General features: G+C 35.5%; 2 protein-coding genes across 2 annotated transcripts in view; both read right to left on the reverse strand.

Moving 5' to 3' along the window:
* The window catches only part of LOC140445543 (lysozyme-like), a 369,487-nt gene that overhangs the window by 324,861 nt on the left and 24,948 nt on the right, over nucleotides 1-19,678 (reverse strand).
* LOC140445542 (uncharacterized) lies at nucleotides 13,680-18,711 on the reverse strand. The gene is made up of 2 exons (XM_072537638.1): nucleotides 18,662-18,711; nucleotides 13,680-18,499 (listed from the first exon to the last, which is right to left on the reverse strand). The coding sequence occupies exon 2, from the start codon at nucleotides 18,143-18,145 to the stop codon at nucleotides 14,285-14,287; it is 3,861 nt and encodes a 1,286-aa protein (XP_072393739.1). The 5' UTR covers nucleotides 18,146-18,499; nucleotides 18,662-18,711; the 3' UTR covers nucleotides 13,680-14,284.

The following is a 19,678-nucleotide window of genomic DNA, read 5'->3' on the forward strand; positions in this document are numbered from 1 at the left end:
CATACGCAAATAATATAAGTGAGTTTGTTATCTAAGGGAATATCATATAGTTTTTCGAGAAATATTTGGTAATTTAAGGTGTCATAAGCGGCATTTAGATTGAAAAATACCACCCCTGATACCCGATATTTTTCGTACCCGTCTTTGATGTGTTGGGTAAGATTTAGCATTTGTAATGTACATGATCTTCCCTATCTATAGCCACTTTTGTCTTTTAATTTGAGATTTTCTTAAAATATCGGTGAAATCATATTAACGATCTTGTGCAAAAGTATTTTAAATAGCTGATAAAATAAAGATATTGGCCGATAGTTTTTGTGTTCGTTGGAGTTTTTGCCAGGTTTAAGCGAAGTAACAACTTTGGCTTGTCTCTAGATTTTGGGTGTTTCCATAATTTGAATACAGTTGTTCATCATCCGGATAAGCCATTGTGGTGTTTTTGGTCTAGATTTCGTAATAAGCTTTGTGCTCAGATCCTCAATGTCGGTAGTTGTATTATTTTTCATTAAATATGTAAATGGTGGATCCAAGCTCAACATCGTTGAAAGGTTCTCTGAAAGCTGACTGGTGTTGTCCTTTCTTACTTTGAGTTATTCTTTGCTTTTTTTCCGACAGAGATAGCATGTCTATAATTATAATGTGGTTTTCAGCGATAAGCTTTATACCAAATACCCTACGTTAGGCCCTATATGTGTTTCCTGCACTATAAATAAGTCAGATTCGTGTTTAGCGCATATGTCTGATAAGTTTAAGTAAAGCAAAGTTTCTTGATCTCTAGATATACCCTTAACAGTTATAAACATATGTTATTAGAATAGTTGGTACTAAAAAGGACCAATTTAACAAAATCATATTAAAGGGGTGACTGAAGAATTAGCCGATTAATTATTTAATCATTACCCTGGGTATGCCCGATTGTGGTGATCTTCTTAGTACTTAAATTTTCGTAAAGGCTCGTTCTTTGAACCCCATAAGTAATGCCTAATATTTTACTTTTTATTGAAAATTTAAATTTTACATGCCGTGTATTACTTTTTGACGATATTTCGAATCAGATTTGTATAGTAATAATTTAAGGTATTAAAGAGCCTGTTTGTGGTAAATAAATAGGTTTGTGATATCGTTCGTAACTCATATATAGATAATAAAAAAATAAACAGTTAAAATAGGTGTAAAAAATTTCAACTTCATACATCGGCGCCATTGTTCAGGTGATGAATTTATCACAGATATCAAAGGTTACATTTTAATTCAAGGTTCTATTTGCGTATTTTCAATATTATAAGAGTAGGAAAAGACATGTTTATGCTTTTATTTTTTTTTTTAAATCTATTCTATTTTCTTTCTAGAGTTCCGTCTTTTTTGTACGACCTGTGGTCTTTTTTCAATTGGACACTTGTCTAAGGCTATGACAAATACTCTGTCCTCTGCTATTCTACATTAATATGACTGATTCATTTTCTCTTTCTTGCAGCTATTTTATTGTTTATCCTGTCAATCCTGTGTATCTTTTTCTTCTTCTTCTTCTTCTTTTTATATAGACATGACTCTGTCTGTTTTTCAATGTGTCTCCAGTAAGTTGCCGTTCCATGGTTTTCGTGGTCTTCTTACTGATCGTCTTCCTATTGGGTAACCGTCTCTTGCCATGTCTACTACTCCATTTGTTGTCATTCGGCTTATATGATCTTTCCATTCTACTCTTCTATTTCTTAACCAGTTCTTGATGTTCTTCACCTTGTATCTACATCTTATATCTGTACTTCTAGCTCTGTCCCATAGTGTCTTACCATCAATTTTTCTAAGTGTTTTTATCTCTGTTGTTTCTAACATCCTTTTTGTTCTCTCTGTGTCAGGTATTGTTTCTGGTGTGTATGTCATTATTGGTCTGATAACTGTTTTGTAAATTCTGCCTTTGGTTTCTTTCCCGATATTTTTATTTCTTCATATTATTTCATTTAGGCAGCCTGCGGCTCTGTTTGCTCTATTCAGTGGATCTTCCACTTAAGTTTCGAGTTTTCCGTAGCTAGATAATATGATACCTAGATATTAAAACTCCATCACTTGTTCTATTATCTGACCTTAAAACTCCAATTAACATATTAGTAAACTTGTTGTTGTAACCATGCATTTTGTCTCTTTTGAGGAAATTAACATGTTAAATTTTCTGGCGGTTATATGAAATTGGTGTAGCATACGTTGTAAATCATCTTCACTTTGAAAGAATAGTATTGCATCGTCTGCATAGCAGATTATTTTAATTTGTTTTTCTCCCATTTGGTATCCTCTTTTATTTCTTACTTTTTTAATATTTCATCCATAATCCGGTTGAACAATAGAGAACTCATTAAATCTCCCTGTCTTATCCCATTACCAGCTTCAATAGGGTCGGTTAGTTCTTCTTCTACTTTTACTTTTATTGTGTTGTTTTGGTATATATATTCGATTGTTTTGATTATTCAATGAAATTGACATTAATTTGATAGTTTTCATTTTATTAGTACTGATGGTATATAACTAGCATCTGTTGGTACTATATATCAATTTGAGCATGTGGAAGTAAGAGAACTCTCTTGTTAGTAATTTCGGTGTAAATTATGATGAAACCAGAAATAACCCATAATATTATCCCACACCTCAAAGGTCTGCCTCGCGGTATCTGGGAGACGCAATAATTCGCTTTTGATAGATAAAAACAAAAACCCACTAAGACGAACACAAAATAAATCAAAAAAATCCGTCAACCTGTCAATAGGGACATACAATATTAGATCAATGTCTACGGATGAAAAAGTACATGAATTGGAAGAAGAATTAACAAACATAAAATGAGATATCATAGGCCTATCAGAAACTCGACGAAAAGAAGAAACCCGAATACAGCCTATGTCATACTTAAAATAAGAAGAACATCAATTAAAATTATCCAGGTATATGCCCCCATGACAGCTTATGATGACGAAGATATCGAACTATTTTATGAAGATATATCAAAGGCTATGGAAGAACATAAAAATCGTCTTATACTAGTAATTCGAGATTTCAATGCCAAACTGGGTAGAAAACTAAACAAGGAAGAATCTAAAATAGGAGATTTCGGGTATGGTCAGAGAAATGATAGAGGTGCTACTTTGATGAACTACCTAGAAGAAAAGCATCTATACGCAATGAACTCCTTTTACAAAAAGAAACCCCAACGAAAGTGGACATGGATCAGCCCTAATGGATCCACAAAAAATGAGATCGACTACATACTGTCCACGGAACGATATATCATTAAAGATGTAACAGTTCTTAACAGATTCACAACAGGTAGCGATCACTGGTTGGTCAGAGCAAAACTTAGTATTGACGGTAACTATGAAATGAAAAGAAAAATAATTAAAAACTGGAATCTAGTAGATAGAAACAAACTAGGGCAATATAAAGAGATATACAAAGACCTATTAAAAGAACAACTTACTTAAAAATTAGACAGTGATGACAAAGATATAGATGAAATAGACAACATACTTACAGCAACGATGATTACTTCAGGAATCAGGAAATCAGGAATCAGGAATAGATAGACTACCTGTGTCTGGGCTCATCCCCTAATTCGCATCCCCTAAAATCGCAACCCCCGGTCGTAAGTTCCAAACGGCTTAACGTAGGATGACGTACGAGGGCTCGTTGGAAAGGGGATGAAAAATGGGGTTGAACGCAGTATGTGCCGTGCGCATCGGAGCATGCCAAAAGGTCATTACGTCATATCTTTGGTTCTATTGGTCCGATCGTGACGTACGAGGGCTCGTTGGAACGGGGAGGAGACGGGGACACAAAAAACAAAGATGGCAGCATTGCCAAATGGGCGCTAGAACGTATCTTCGTTGCTATTGGCCTGATTTTGACGTATGAGGTGTCAAATGAAAGCGTAGGTGACACACAGAAGCCATGTCAACGATCAGTATGAACATTATTCTTCTTCTTCTTCTTCTTCTTGTCCATACAGTGCCTAATAGAACGTGTCATTCGAGACAGGACGTGACATTTGACGTAGAACGTGAAATGCCACGTGACATTCGACGCAGGACGTGACATTCGACGTAGAACGTGACAGTTATGTGACATTCAACGCAGGACGTGACATTCGACGCAGAACGTGAAATATCACGTGACATTCGACGTAGAACGTGACAGCTATGTGACATTCAACGCAGAACGTGACATCCGACGTAGAACGTGACATTCGACGCAGGACGTGACATTCGACGCAGAACGTGAAATGTCACGCGACATTCGATGTAGAACGTGACAGTTATGTGACATTCAACGCAGGACATGACATTCGATGCAGAACGTGAAATGTCACGTGACATTCGACGTAGAACGTGACAGTTATGTGACATTCAACGCAGGACGTGACATTCGACGCAGAACGTGGCAGTTATGTGTTAGTCAAGATGTTGCTAGACATAAAATGTGACATTCTACATAGGACATAGTTAGTAGTAGTATGAATCCCATCGAGTACATACATAGAGTAATAGAATTTCAAAGAAAACTTGATCAGTTAAAGATCGACATTAAATCATATGAGGATTTTAAACATATTACAAGACAATTAGATAACCTGCATTTTGACAACAAAACGTGGAAACCCGAAGAGTTGAATCTACAGCAGCAGCAGCAAGACACCTGGGCCTGTAGAAAACTGCCACCAGCTACATATCCATTAAGACGTATTCAACCAATACCATGTTTGTCAGCAACAACAACACCACGGGTGTCAGCAGCAACAACAACAACACAACCAGCGAGTATATGAAAAGTGAAATACATAATGTCTTTACAATGTCCTGTGTAATATTAGCATCTGTATTTATCTTAATTTTAAAAATTATTTTTGAAATTGTAAGAAGAAAATTTGAATCTTCATGTAATATAAGACTCAATCAATAAAGATGTTTTAAATAAAAAAAGCGTTTAATTTCTAATATATTTATTTATACATATACAAAAATTACAATGGTATTATGTTATTGGCAAACCAGTGACGTAGACGATCCACATTTCTTTCGGTGCATGAAAATAATCCAGCGGCATGACATGGGTTTGCAGTAGGGCCAACGTTTCCAGTAGCACGAGGCGTACCATCAAACTTGCAAACATCAATAATAATGGGAAAAACTCCAAAAACGTGACGTTTCTTATCCAAATATTCTGCTTTTTGTTCTCCTCGAACGTAGATGTAATCTGCTGCATACAACAACTTGGTTTCTAGTATTTCATTGAGTTTGGACAATTCTACTTGTCCATCAGAGTATCGAATTCCAAGCAGTTTTTTCTCCACGTATGAGGCAGTCTTCTTATCCCCATTACTTAGCGCATTAAATGGTTTCTGAGGCAAAAAGATGTAATGACTTCGTTTAAAACCTATTTCAATGGTAAGTTCTTTGGGAACAAACCATCCGTCCACATCGAATCCCTGAATGTCTACGAATGCTACTCTCATGATGACTGCTCGTTCACTACTGACAATTTATGCATCTAATTTAGACTTTTTACAATTTCGGTGAGAGGGAAGTACTCCATTACACAATCATGAATTATAATGCAATAAGCCTTGGTATATTCGGGAAAACCATTATTCGCTTCAATATCGAGTTTTACGTCAACAGTGGATGCTTTCATGCTTTCTTCTTGTTTCGAACAATCGATGACAAACAATGCGTGATTCTTGAAAGCTGAGAAATCGAGTAGAGGTCGCTTTTGTTGGGAATGTATGTAGCTAGGATAAAATTCGGTATAGTTGAAATAGGCCTCATTGTAGTCAGTTTTGCTAAAATCCAACTGCATTCGCTCGTTTGGCCAATATTCTCCATTTAAAGATAATCTGATACTTTGAATATCGACATTGTCAAATAAGGTGGGATCAGCTGAATTCTTGTCACGTTTGTTGGTTTGAAAGAAAACAATGACATAACGGGGTCTTTCCACTGCATTGCTAGTTTTTACAGCCCAAACTTCACGTCTAGCGCCTTTGGTAAGTGCTGGTAATTCATGCAATTCCCACTTTCTAAACGGAATAACTATAGGTTGATCTTGTTGAATGGATTTCATAAGTTCCAATTTAATATCATCATTGGGAAATATGTGCTTGACTCTGAGCTCAATATTGGTAATGTTAATCTTAACAGTTGTAACTTGGCCTTGAGTTTTTTCTTTGACAATTATGCAATCGTTGTCGTTTCGAGCTCGAACTAGTCTTATTGTTTGACGGCCACACGTAATCAAAGGATAATCATTGAAAATGTTGAACACATGCTTAAGAGGCATCTGTATGTTGAATGAATGATCAGCAGCGTGTAGAATTGGATCCCTAGGGTAATTCCAACCTGCCATTGCCATATGACCGGAATCTTCTTGAGTATAACATGTCATAGCACGTACAGCGCTTACGATACCAGGATCCCGCACTGTTTCCATCTCCCTTGCGCTTTCGCTGTACGTACACGAATCGAAAAGAAAAGCACCAACATTATTTGCTAGTTTAACGTCACCAGTTCCGTTAATTGCGAGCGATCCTTTAATGCATAACAAGGTTTCGCTCATTGCAAAGAACGAGTCGACTTGATTGATGCTAAATTCCACAATGTCATTGCAATTGAATGATTTGATGAATGGTGCATATGTTCGGTATTCGGCTTTTCGAATCGACTCGTCAAACATCGGCTTACGATAAATATCAAATATTGGAGGCATTATGCTGTTTGAACGTAATCGTTTTCCATACATAGTTGTCATCTTTTCAGTTTAAAACCAAGTGATTGCAAAAATAATTTGTTTGCAAACGTAAGATGTGGCCGCTTAGATGAGGACGTAAGATGTTGCCGCTTAGACGGTTGCTCAACTAATGGTGTACTATGGGCAGTAGATTGCCTTATTAATAATCCCATTTCCCTCTTGATCTAAGTTCCAACACCAATGTGCTCTGTTCTCCTCTAAAGTTTACAGGTCGTCCTTCTTGATCGACAGCCAACACTGTGATATTGGTAATTTCTCGTTGCGGTACAACAGGTAAATACAACAAATTGTGTGGAGTTTCGTCAATTGCGTACCCAGGATTTGATTGTATGACAAATTCGTAGATCGTGTGAGCAGGTCTGTTACCATCGAAGGCTCCGGTACTAATGTTGCATTCAAAGCGTATGCTAGATACTTTAATAATCCTAACAGGTCGATCTGAAGAATGCGTCTGTCCTGGATTTAGTAGTGCAGGAGAAAATCCCAATACTGTACCAAGACTGTCAGGTTGCGTAAACGAAATCTTATATTTGCTGAAAATTTGACACTGCAACGTGTTATGGTTAGGTGTTAGACTAAATATCGTTTCGGGTTTAAGCACATTATCAGCACCCAATTTCTGTTGTATGTATTCTTCAATATCGGCAATTTCATAACATCCATCGGGGATATCAAATTGTTGCAATTTGTTTTTGTCATTGTAGTAATAAAACTTGGTATTTTCAATGTTTGGTATACTGTTGTAGGAATGGAAAAATCGAAGAGCTATCTCATAATCTTTGTTCGGATCCAACACGATCGGTGTGGGAGGTTGAAATGAGAATATGTAATTGGTGCTGTCTACTCTCAACAACTGCGACATGATGACTGACTCACGTCAATGTATTAATAGGTTATTATATTAGAAAAAAAACAACAATATTTACTTTAATAGTTTTATTTGTTCCAAAGCAAGTTTACAAAAATAACATGAAGCTTGAGAATTAGGTGGGCCATCCCAGTGAGTCCTCCAATCCGGTCTGTTATAATGTACGAAGCAGGGAAGTAGTATCTGTAGGTTAAATTCTCCTCGATATTCTTTAGGCAATTTATGCCATATTTGTAACAATTCGTAAGGTCGTACAGTTCGTGTAATATAATCTAGCGGTATGTATTTTAGTTCTTCTTCACTGAATTCTGTAAAACATTTTTTGTAAAACATATGGTCCATAAGCAGTTCTGTACTTTTAGTAGGCTCCATTATATAAAAACTTTAAGCATAAATGTCCACAAATAATTTGATTGTATGTTTGATACTGATGGTTATTATAGGAAATGTTGGCACGTGCACCACCCAGATACTTAACAAGTTCTTTGGTCGGCTTCAAATTACCAAATGAATCGAAATACTCTACGTTGTTGTTTATCTTTCTATATGCTACCCAATGTGTTCCGTTATGTGTGGACACATCCAAGTTTATTATTGCACATTCTCGTTGTCGAGGACCGTCTCTAGGCAGAGCGTCATTCATGAAAACACCTCGAAAATGTGGTATTTTAAGGATCTTCGCATAATGTGCAATCTCCACATCATATAGCGGACGATTGGGTAGCTTTATTGGAAGTTTTTTTTCAAATATAAGCCGAATCCACCGCTCGGTTTCTTACGTAGGTACAGACCCGAACCGATGTGTTCCATTGCCCTGTTATGGCGAATATCCTCCTCCAATTTCTTTTGAGCATTCTTAGCGTCGACTACTGTCTTCGCCACCCCAGCTGCACCCCCCGCTAAAGCCCCCAAAGCGGAAAGGCCCGCAAATAGAGGTATGAGGGGTAGAAAACCTCCGGATTTTAGTGGTAGCACTCGTGGAACATCAACTTCTTTACGACCGCCAAGTCTTTTGATTATGGATTTTGCTATTCGTACAGCAGTCAAAGCAGTATCTGTTAACGATGCTCCTCTTTTCATGGACTTTGCAATTTTTGAGACAACATCTCGATTGAAAGAGTAACGTCCCCGTCTTCCACGACGAGAGCATCCCATCACCAACTTTCTTTTCGTTTTCATTCCGCCAGTTACAATTAAAGCAGCACTTTTTTCACCAATGCTAGCGTCTTTCGACTTGAAGCGCTCCCAAGCTCTATCTTCCAATTCTTTATCGGCCTTGTGACGTTCTTCGAGAGATGAATGCTGCGAATAAGCGATATCGTGTCGTTTGCAAGCTGCGTCTAATGGATTAATTCCTGGATCTCCACGTGCAAGACGTTTTTTTAGTTTTGTTCCAGGTCCACAATACTGATAACCAGGAATATGTAGTTCAACTGGAAGTTTATTAATTAGAGAGTTCACGAGACCTCCTCCTTCAACAACCAACATTGGACTGATGCCATGCAAGTGGTGACATCTATAATATATATTACCGTACTTATGTACTACACTTGCCACATGATGAAGGTCGTTCAGCAAGAGCAGACGCTACCAATTGATAATTTGGACATTGTCCAAAAAACAACCAACAGTAAACATGGTAAATTGCTACCGAATTCATTCAGAGCGATTATTTGCGGTCCAAGTGGGTGCGGCAAAACGAATGTTATGCTATCTCTTCTATTCAATCCGAATGGCGTCAAGTTTAAAAATGTCTATGTTTATTCGAAATCCCTCTTTCAACCGAAATACCAACTACTGCAAGATGTAATAGCGCAAGTTAAAGGTGTAGGATATTACCCATTTAAAGACAACGAAGAAATTATTAGTCCCAGCGAAGCTAAACCTCACTCTGTGTTTTTATTTGACGATGTTGCATGCGATGGTCAGCAAAAGATTCGCGAGTATTATTCCATGTGCAGACATAAAGATATCGATGCCGCTTATTTATGCCAAACATATTCAAAAATACCGAAGCAGTTAATTAGAGACAACTGTAACATGATTGTACTATTCAAGCAAGATGAGATAAATTTAAAGCATGTATTTGATGAGCATGTATCACCCGACATGTCATTTGATGAATTTAAAAAAATTTGTTCTGAATGTTGGTGTGATAGGTATGGTACTCTGGTAATTATAAAAGATTTTGCTCTCAATAATGGCCGATATCGCAAAGGATTTGATAAATATATAAAATTGTAAGATAATTGTTTAGTTGTCATCACAATGTCAGATGATACGGTTGCCATTGCCCTTCGCAAGAAGAAAGTCGCCGAATTGGCTAGATCAATTCGCAAAAAATATTTGGCATTGAAATTAGGCCGAACAGAACAAGATGAGTCCCTAAATAAACTGTTTAAACCACTCTCGAAACCTCTCAAAGATATTGCACAATCATCAAAAACGTTACATCATACTATCACTAACAAGTTTGAACAAGTTAAAAAAGAAGAAGAAGTGAAAAAGGAGGAGGGGGAGGAGGAGAATGGTGATGATGATGATGTATTTCTTGATGCGCCCGATCTAGCGGTACCTAATGAAAACATTATTCAAGAACCAATCGAGATTCCGATGGATGCCACAGACGAATATATCGATCAATATCCTTCAATAAGTCACAAGTACATAAAAGAATATTTAATAAAAGACGATAAAATTGATAAAAACTATGGACCATTTTACGATTCTATTAGTGGCTGGATAATGGGAAAACGTCGAATAAACTTTGACAAACGCAATGGAGACATAATAATAATTCGAGAACGTGATTTAGAAGAACGTAGGTTAGGTGGTACGCCAGGTCTATATCAACTTTTATTTTATGCCAACCCTGAACAGTATAATGATGAGGATTTACAAAAGTATAAAACACTGTTGAAAAACACAGAGATTCATCTGGATACCTTAGGACGTCTTAAAGGTTCTAGTGGAGAAAAATACCATTCTATTATTAAACCTCTATTCAAACCATCTGATGCAGCAATGAAAAAGCATGCAACTCGATCCAAAAAAGAACTCGAACACAGAACGAAAACAACAGCAACAACAACACGATCATCTTCATCTACGGCCAAAGGAACGGGATTGGATGACTCTCGTTTAACATACAACACTGCTCCCATGGAGTATATTTATTGGGATGATCCAAATGAGTTAGTTGAACGTCTTAAACTATTGGTGGCTTCGAAAGACGCCGGCAACACATCTCTCGACAACGAAATCGTAGCAATCATCAATGAACTAAAAGAAGCTAATATAATAGAGTAACTGGGAATGTCAGTATCATTTCCACTATGAGTGTCGACAAATTCGGTCATCACTCTCGTAACAGTAGTAGTAGTAATGCCCAAAAGGTGGCACGAGTTACATTTCCACATACGTCTGACGGAAATATTAATGCCGAAAATGTGAAAATTTGCAATGTCAAGGATCCATCAGACAATGACGATGCTGCAACGAAAAAATACGTTGATAAACAAATCAATGAGTTGCGTAACCTGCACTATCCATTAATTCAAACACATGGTGTGATATTGCAGCAAAAAACTAATGACATACAAGATATAGCAATCGGACTAAACGATGTGAGAAAGGAGCTTCATAAAACTACAGTTCCACTTCTCGAGCAAAAATTGCAGCAAAAAACTAATGACATACAGGATTTAGCAATCGGACTAAACGATGTGAGAAAGGAGCTTCATAAAACTACAGTTCCACTGCTCGAGCAAAAGTTACAAAAAATAATCAAAGATGATTTGAATACACTGAAAAAGGATATGGAGAACAATCTAAAATCTGCTGCAGAAACAGTTGCAAAGCATACGATGTACGATATAAAGCTGGAACAGAGGATAAAACAAGTGGAACAATCATTAAAAAGCATAGTAGATAGCGTTCATTCATGGGATATAGACAAACGTCTTAAGGTAGTGGAAGGTGTGATGAAAAAATAATGTCTAAAGAAAAGAAAGAGGTGGTGAACGAATTGCATAAACCAGCACGAAAAAACTATCCTCGTCGTCGAACAATAATCAAAGGAATCGATGACTTGTGGCAAATGGATTTGGCTGAAATGCGTCCTTATGCACATCAAAATAAAAATTACAAACTAATACTAGTGGTAATTGATTGTTTTTCAAAATTTGTGTGGACACGTCCTCTAAAAACGAAGACTGGTGAGGAAATTACTCGGGCATTTTCGGATATTCTCGCTCATACTCGACGAGTTCCAAAAAACTTACAATCTGATCAGGGAACCGAATTTTACAACAGAAAATTTCAAAATTTAATGAAAAAACATGAAATTAATCATTACAGCACCTACACGATCAAAAAAGCTGCTATTTGCGAAAGAGTTATTAGAACGTTGAAAGCAAAATTGTACAAATATTTCAGTTTACATGGATCGTACAAATGGTTAGATGCTCTACCCATAATCACCGAGGAATACAACAACACAAAACACAGTAAAACAGGATACAAACCGTCTCAGGTTAACAAATCCAACGAAAAAGCCATTTTAAACAAAAGTTATACTCATTTAAAGATTGCCGGTCCACGAAAGTTTAAAGTTGGCGACATTGTACGTGTATCAAAGGCAAAACATTTCTTCGAAAAGGCATACACGCCCAATTGGACTACTGAATTATTTAAAATTGTACAAGTTAAGATAACAAATCCTATAACGTATTTGCTCGAAGACATGCAAGGTGCGCCGATTAGTGGCGGTTTTTACGAAGAAGAATTGCAGAAAACATCAAGCCCTGACATATACCTGGTCGAAAAAGTACTCAGACGAAAAGGCAATAAGATGTATGTGAAATGGTTAGGAATGGATAGCAAACACAACAGCTGGATAAATAAATCGAATATAGTTTGAGGATCTATATTTCGATTCGCCGCGTAGACATACACTTTTCTAAAAAAGGCTTACAATTAACCACAAGGAGTGGGGAATGACAAAAGTATAAATTTAAGACAAACTACGATGTTCAGTTTACACCCATTTCGTCAACGGTATTCGAAACAAGAAGATGATGAGCTCTCAAGATAGTGGTTATGACAGTCAACCTGTTAATTTCGATGATGATAGCAGTGAATTTAGTATAGAATTTGGCTACGATGAAGATGGTCAACCGCCTAGTCCTGGCGCCGAATTAGATCGAGTATTGGCAAAATTTGAAGCAGCAGCCACAAATGAAGTATATTGTTTATTGGAAACTACATATCCAATGAGCTCTCTCCATATAAAAATTGGTCTATCTCCAGCTCGAGATTTTTCACCATCCATCATTCTGTGTAAACATGGTAATTTTAACAGAATCAGTTTAAGCACATTCGAGTGGGAAGCCATAATTGAGTGGTTTAAAGAAAAAATGAGTGATTTTTTCCAAGCAGATCTACCGACTTATGCAGATGAGTATGATCCCATCGAATTTATGTGTGGTGATTTTTGCAAACTAAGACAATTGGTGATGGAAAATGTAAAGTTGCTGACAATCGAGAAATTTGGAGCCGCATTTTATTTGTGGGAAGATGACGTCAACCAAATTATAGAAGCAGACCAGAGCATGATGTCGCATAGAGTGGTGCTGTTAAAGAGTTTACAATTTCACGAATACTATATAAACATTTCAACTTTCATCAAGAACAATTTTGGTGCTATAGACTCTTTACATGGACCAGTTGAAGCCTTCGCAGCATATTGCAATATTTGTCCAAACACTTTGTTAAGTTTAGCTTTAAAGGAATTTGTATATTATTATAAAATTAAAGTTGTAAATGATTTAACTGAATAAATAATATTAATATAAATATGTTGTCTTTTATTTGTAATCTAACATAAATAAAACCAAAAAATGTAAGATTACACAAATTTATTATTAAAACTTACATTATAAAATTAATACTATTTTTTATATTTACAAAAACTACAATTTACAAAAACTTTGCGATAAGTGATCTTTCCTTTTTTTTTTGTGTGATCTTATGAGTAGCCATATACTAAAAGAAGATAATTATTTATGCAAAGAGCATGTACATTGAACGGTCCAGGTAGTATCAAACAAGACATGATCAAATGAATTTTGACACCAATTATCTGCTACATCATACAAATATTTTATGGCATATTCATGATGTTCATCCCAACTAACAACCTGTTCATAGCCATAGCATTTATTTTTTAATTTCAGTACGTTTCGGAAACGTTCATAACAACCAAAACAAAAGTTTAAAGCAATATCATCTGCTACAAATGCAGAATAACGGACACAATACATATTAAATTCTCTTTCTTTATAATGTGATCCACAAAGATGAATTCTTTCTGCTTCACTTTCATGTTTTCTTTGTTCAAAATTCATTTGATCGCATATTTGTATTAGATGCAAATAATCAGATTCATATAATTTTCGAAAGCGATAAATACTATAATTATTACAAATTTCTAAAGTAAGACTCCACGGTAGAGGAGATATTTCAACAAAGTCAGTTATGTCCAAAATATTTTCACAAATAGTTTTTATAGATTGTGTGCGTAGTGTTGGTACCATCCTGCTGTTTTTTTTTTTCTGCAACAACAAATACATGTTATTCAACAAGATAATGTCCCCACGGAAGCGTATTAAATGATTTTGGTATTAAGTACCTCTTATCGTCATAAGGACTTAGAGCCGTTTTGGATTGCTCGATGCTGAATACTGAGTGTTGGTACGACCGAATACATCTTTGGCTCGCGGTTTGAAGTTTGAATTCTTTAAGACATTTTTCATAGTCTTCGTACGTAATTTTATTTCGAACGACGTTATATTTCACTCCTTTTGCTTTTTTCGTTATTCCCAAATTTCCTATGTCACATTCAATTATCTCTTTGTTTAGTTGTTTTCTTTCTAGACGCTGTCTCTCTTTTTCCCTCTCCTCGTCAGTTATTTGCAGTTTAAATGTGTACATTTTTGATCGTAATCCAATAAAATGTGTAATTATTTTCCCATTTGCCTCGTCCTTCATTAATCCGGGGATTTTTTTATTTAACCTTTCTATTTCGTATGGGTTGTTTTCGGCATAGTCTGAGGTATCGAATTTACTTGGATGCGCCTTTAAAACCTCTCTATATGCATCTGAACATTGCAATTCATAAATAAAGCTATCTGTATCCATGTACAGCAATGAACAGTTTTTCTCTCCCATCGTTGGAAGCATAAAGTTGTAGTGAAAATCATACATACATAATTTGGATATATCGAGGATTGCTGCGCCTATATACAGGGGTTTATTAAAACATACTTCTGATTTCTTAAGTTCGATAGCTACCAAATTTTCGCTAAAGATCGTACGACTGTGAAATCGACTACTCGCAATCAAATTTTTGGCTCCGTACCTTCCATGCCACTTTTTACATAATTTTACAATACGATGACGTCTTATGTTCTCCATGGTCTTGCCGAACACAGCATTATTCATTAATTTGAACAAATTTTTCTCAAAACTGTTGGTGGCTGCCGCCCGTAAATTTGTATTTAACTCGATATACGGTCGCAGCCACGCAGATTGATTAAATTTCAAAACTTTATGTATTTTTGTTAAAATTAACCCGTTGGCTAATGCCTGTTTAAGATTTCTATAATGCATAATATATTTGGTTTTGTGATATAAGGTTGGTATTAACTTTGCTAATTTTGAACCGGGCGGAATGCGGTGTTCGGCAGCAAATGGAAAATCTTTATGTTTGTCGTGTAATTCACGTGGATACTCCAAGTCAACTTGGAAAAAATAGCCCTCCTTTGCATCATCCTGTATTGACATAATATCTATATGGCCTTCGGGAAGATTACCAACACCAAATTTGGTTACGTCTTCGATCCACTTGAATCCTCCTATTGGTAAAGCTTCACTCATGGCCCAGCCATACAGATTATTTACATCTAAATAGAGGATGTACTTAGAGGGCCGTGTGGGATCATACGACGAAATGTATTTGTTGTTGGCCTCCGAATATCTGTTGCTACAAACAGATATCCCACCTCTTATGGCTTTTTCCATAAACAAGATCATATCTACATCTTTTAGCAATTCTAATTTACATTGTGTGTATCTCAACATACAATCCCAAGTGTATCCTGGCATAGTATAATACCATGCTGGATCTAATTTATATGTGTCTCGACATTTTTGTCGAAACTGCTCAAACACATCAGCCAACAGCAGAATATCTGTTTTTAAATACAAATCGCTGTATTCCCCCAAATTTTTACAATTAAATTTCTGCCAAACATTTTGGGCATGAGCATACTTCTCTTCACTAATGTATTCATTATTTAACTTATTATAAAAATGGTTAATTGTGGGTAAAGAAGTTTCATTCAATTTTTCCAAACTATCAATATAATCGTAACAAAATACTCCTTTACAAGTTAACAAATTAAATGTATCATTATCTACTTGACTAAATTCTCGTTTTAAAATCTTCTTTTCTGATATATCTAAAAGAGATGCCAATTCATCGAGTGAAGCTCCCATAAATCTAAGTGAATCAATAAATCGTAATTTAATTTGATGTTCGTCAGATTGTAATGTAAATGAAATATATTTTTCTTTATTAATGGGAAGTAAGCTCAAGTGCCCATGCTTGCAAAGATCTATAATCATAAAATGCGAGTCGTAGCCACTAAAATTATGAAATACGATTGGGACGACAAACAATTTTTTAAAGTTTAAATTACATGCTTGGTGCGCAAATCCCCGTACTTGTCCCGTAAAATGATCGTGATCTACAACAATTGTATCTGTAGCCATAAAGCGTTTGCCACAAATATGGCACAAAGTTGCCATATTTGTGTTGGGCTTTTCGACCATAGGTACAATTGTCTTTATTTTGGAATTTACAAATGTGGAAATTTCGGCCATTTCTTTTGCGAACCACTCCATGCAATTTTCACCTCTATAGCTATTAAAATAAGATAAACTATCATCGTAAGCACATTTCAAATAATAACCTGCACTAAAAGGTACATGTTTCTGATATTTTGCTGTTTTACTCACTGTGACATTGGAATCTGTAAAATTATGTAATTGGCATTCAAAATCGGCATAAACTATAAACGGAGTTGTTTGTTTGTATGTAAAATTGCGAAAAGCCACATGATCGTATTTAGGAACAGTCATTCTGCATTTATTCACATCTGAACATATTTCTTCGTGCTCTGCTAGTTTGCTTTCACTGCTAAAATAGTTCAAACATCTATCACATATATATTTTTTATATGTGTCTTTGTTTAATTGCGATTTTACTAATTTTCCCAAATCTTTAATCCAACAATAATGAAGGCGTATTTCAGTCTGATCGTCATCTTCTGGAAGAACATCGTAATCGTTTAATTTTGGAAAATATTTATCTTGTACTAGCAGCAAATTAACATGCTTTTCCATCTTTTGCGGTGTCAGTCTGGCAGGTATTACTTCGTAAAATTGTTTGTCCTTAACTACATTTAATTCTAAGACAAAAACATTAACTGATATGGCGTTTAATTTTTCGAATTTTGAAATTTGGTTTAATGGCATTGGGCTTTCTAATTTATCCGTTTGCAAAACAGTAGAATAATGTGGATATTTCGAAACTCTTCCAGCATGTTCATGTTTGTTAACAGGATACAGAGCGCTAACTATTGACCAATAAAAGCAGGCCTGATCGAAATTATGCACATTAATGCACGCTCGTTTTTTCTGAATCTCTATTGGCAAGTCAATGAACGATGAACCGTTTCCTATTTCTACTTTATTAATATTAACTTCTAATGAGATTACTTTAGACAGAGCAGCACCCGAATCTTTTTCTGCAAATTCAGACAGCTTTGTAAAAATTTTATCCTTAACATTTTCACTAAACCAAAGATGTAAATCGGTCGATGTGTCTATAATAGCATTTTTAGTGTTAAAATATTTTAAATCTAAACTTTCGGTATCACTCGATTTTTTAATGAATTCGCCGCAAAATGTAGTATTGACTTTAAGAATTCTATTTGTTTTTAAAATAATTTTAATTTTTCTACTAACAATAATATAACAATCATTTAGGAACTGTGTTAAGTCCTTATGCACTAAATTAACTATAACTCCAGTTTTAATTCGACTAGCAAAACACGAAATAACATTTTCCCATTTAACTCTATTGCGTAATTTTGAATTCAGCCCCAACCCAACGTACTTATTATTGAAATTTAAAATAATTTGTCTAAAATGCTTAAAATGTCCTATGTAAGTTTGCAATTTTCTAACTGTTCCTACGGATAGTCTATTGTTTTTAATTACTTTACTACATCTAAAAATTTGACTATTTAACCGTCTTGTCCAAACTTTACGATCTCTTTCAGTGAATTTATCGAAAATTATTTTACTAAGCTTTTTAATAATGTGCATCAAATCATCAGACTGTTTAATCACTTGTTTTATATGCATGATGGCTACTCACACACAAAATAAGAAGAAAAAATCACTCACCTCTCTAATCTAATTTTCTACTATTCTAAATGATTGGGCTGGATGTTTTCCTGCTGCAACCGTTCCCTCGTATATTATTGAGTATTTCTGATTGGAAAAGTACTCCAAATATGGGCTGTAGACTTCTGTCACTCGCTCTGGTAGAAACGTGACGCTCTCTGCTAGCTCCAGCAAAACAGCTTGTCCAAATTTACTTTTCACTATCTTTGCCGATAGTATTTTCTGTGGCGTATTAAGTGGCAACTCGTTTAGTTTTATTGCCGGTTTTCTCTCTGCAATACACGAGGATGCATTTAATTTGGTTAGATCCATCTAAAATACAAGCAACCATTTTAAGAAAAATACTATGTGAAATCGAAATACACAAGAAACAAGAAAACAATTCTTATACAAATAGCAGTCGTGAACTGTTTTAAAGCATACACAATGATAAAAAGGACATAATAAATATATAAAAAGACAAACACCGCTTACCTTTATCAGATATCTGTAAGTCACTGCACACCGTCTTGACTACTGCGAACTTGTTGTTGATGTTGTATGTTTGTGATGCGAACTGTGACACCGTATGCGCTCCTCGGTCTTTTAAAGAACAGAGCAGCATATCGCCCCACGCGAACCCAAGTTGCGTCAACCTAATGCGCCTACGGTACCATCAACTGATTCGTTTCATTGATAAGCAACACCTTGTGTTCTAGAAATGCTCATATTTATATATTTATTTTTATTTCTTTAACTAATTTTTATGGTATACAATAAATAGATATTGCGGTAAGCGAATCGTTGTTATCAATTTAGAATTTTGTTAATGTGGTTGCTGTTATCATCATACATTTTACAAAATGTAGCAACTGCGGTTTTCTTTCCGGTGTACTTGTTTTTCCAATGATTAAAATAAAATTTGTTATCACACTTGTTTACGTGTTTTGAATTATGCGGTACCGCGTTATCACGAGGCTTCATCCTGTTTGCTAACAAATGCACTATTTTAACATATTATTATATTTTAAATATTTCAGTATATAATTCTGTTTTTGTGAATTTTGTATAAATAACTATAGTACCAATTTTTGGAAATTAGTATAAATCAAGATGCTGGTCTGTTTACATGTCTTATTGTTGCTCTCTGTATCTGTGTGCGCACAGAATAGCACTCTGGAGTATGCTAGTTCTTTTCTTAAACGTTTCGGATATCTAAATACATCCAATAATGCTCTTTCTAGTATAGATATGGTTCTAGTTGCCTTTCAGGAAAAATACAATCTCCCTGTGACTGGAACATTAAATAATGATACTATAAATATGATGATGAATAAGCCTCGATGTTCTGTTGGCGACAATAACTATGCCATTCGTTCGAAGTGGAATAAAACGACTTTACGCTGGTATTTCCCTCAGGCTATTAGTAATCCCGATTATATAAATCTTGCTGCAGAAGCTTTCGCTAGATGGGAGACAATATCTAATTTAAAGTTTAAACAAGTAATAATA

The sequence above is a fragment of the Diabrotica undecimpunctata genome, chromosome 7, assembly GCF_040954645.1.
Source record: "Diabrotica undecimpunctata isolate CICGRU chromosome 7, icDiaUnde3, whole genome shotgun sequence".
Classification (NCBI taxonomy): Eukaryota; Metazoa; Arthropoda; class Insecta; order Coleoptera; family Chrysomelidae; genus Diabrotica; species Diabrotica undecimpunctata.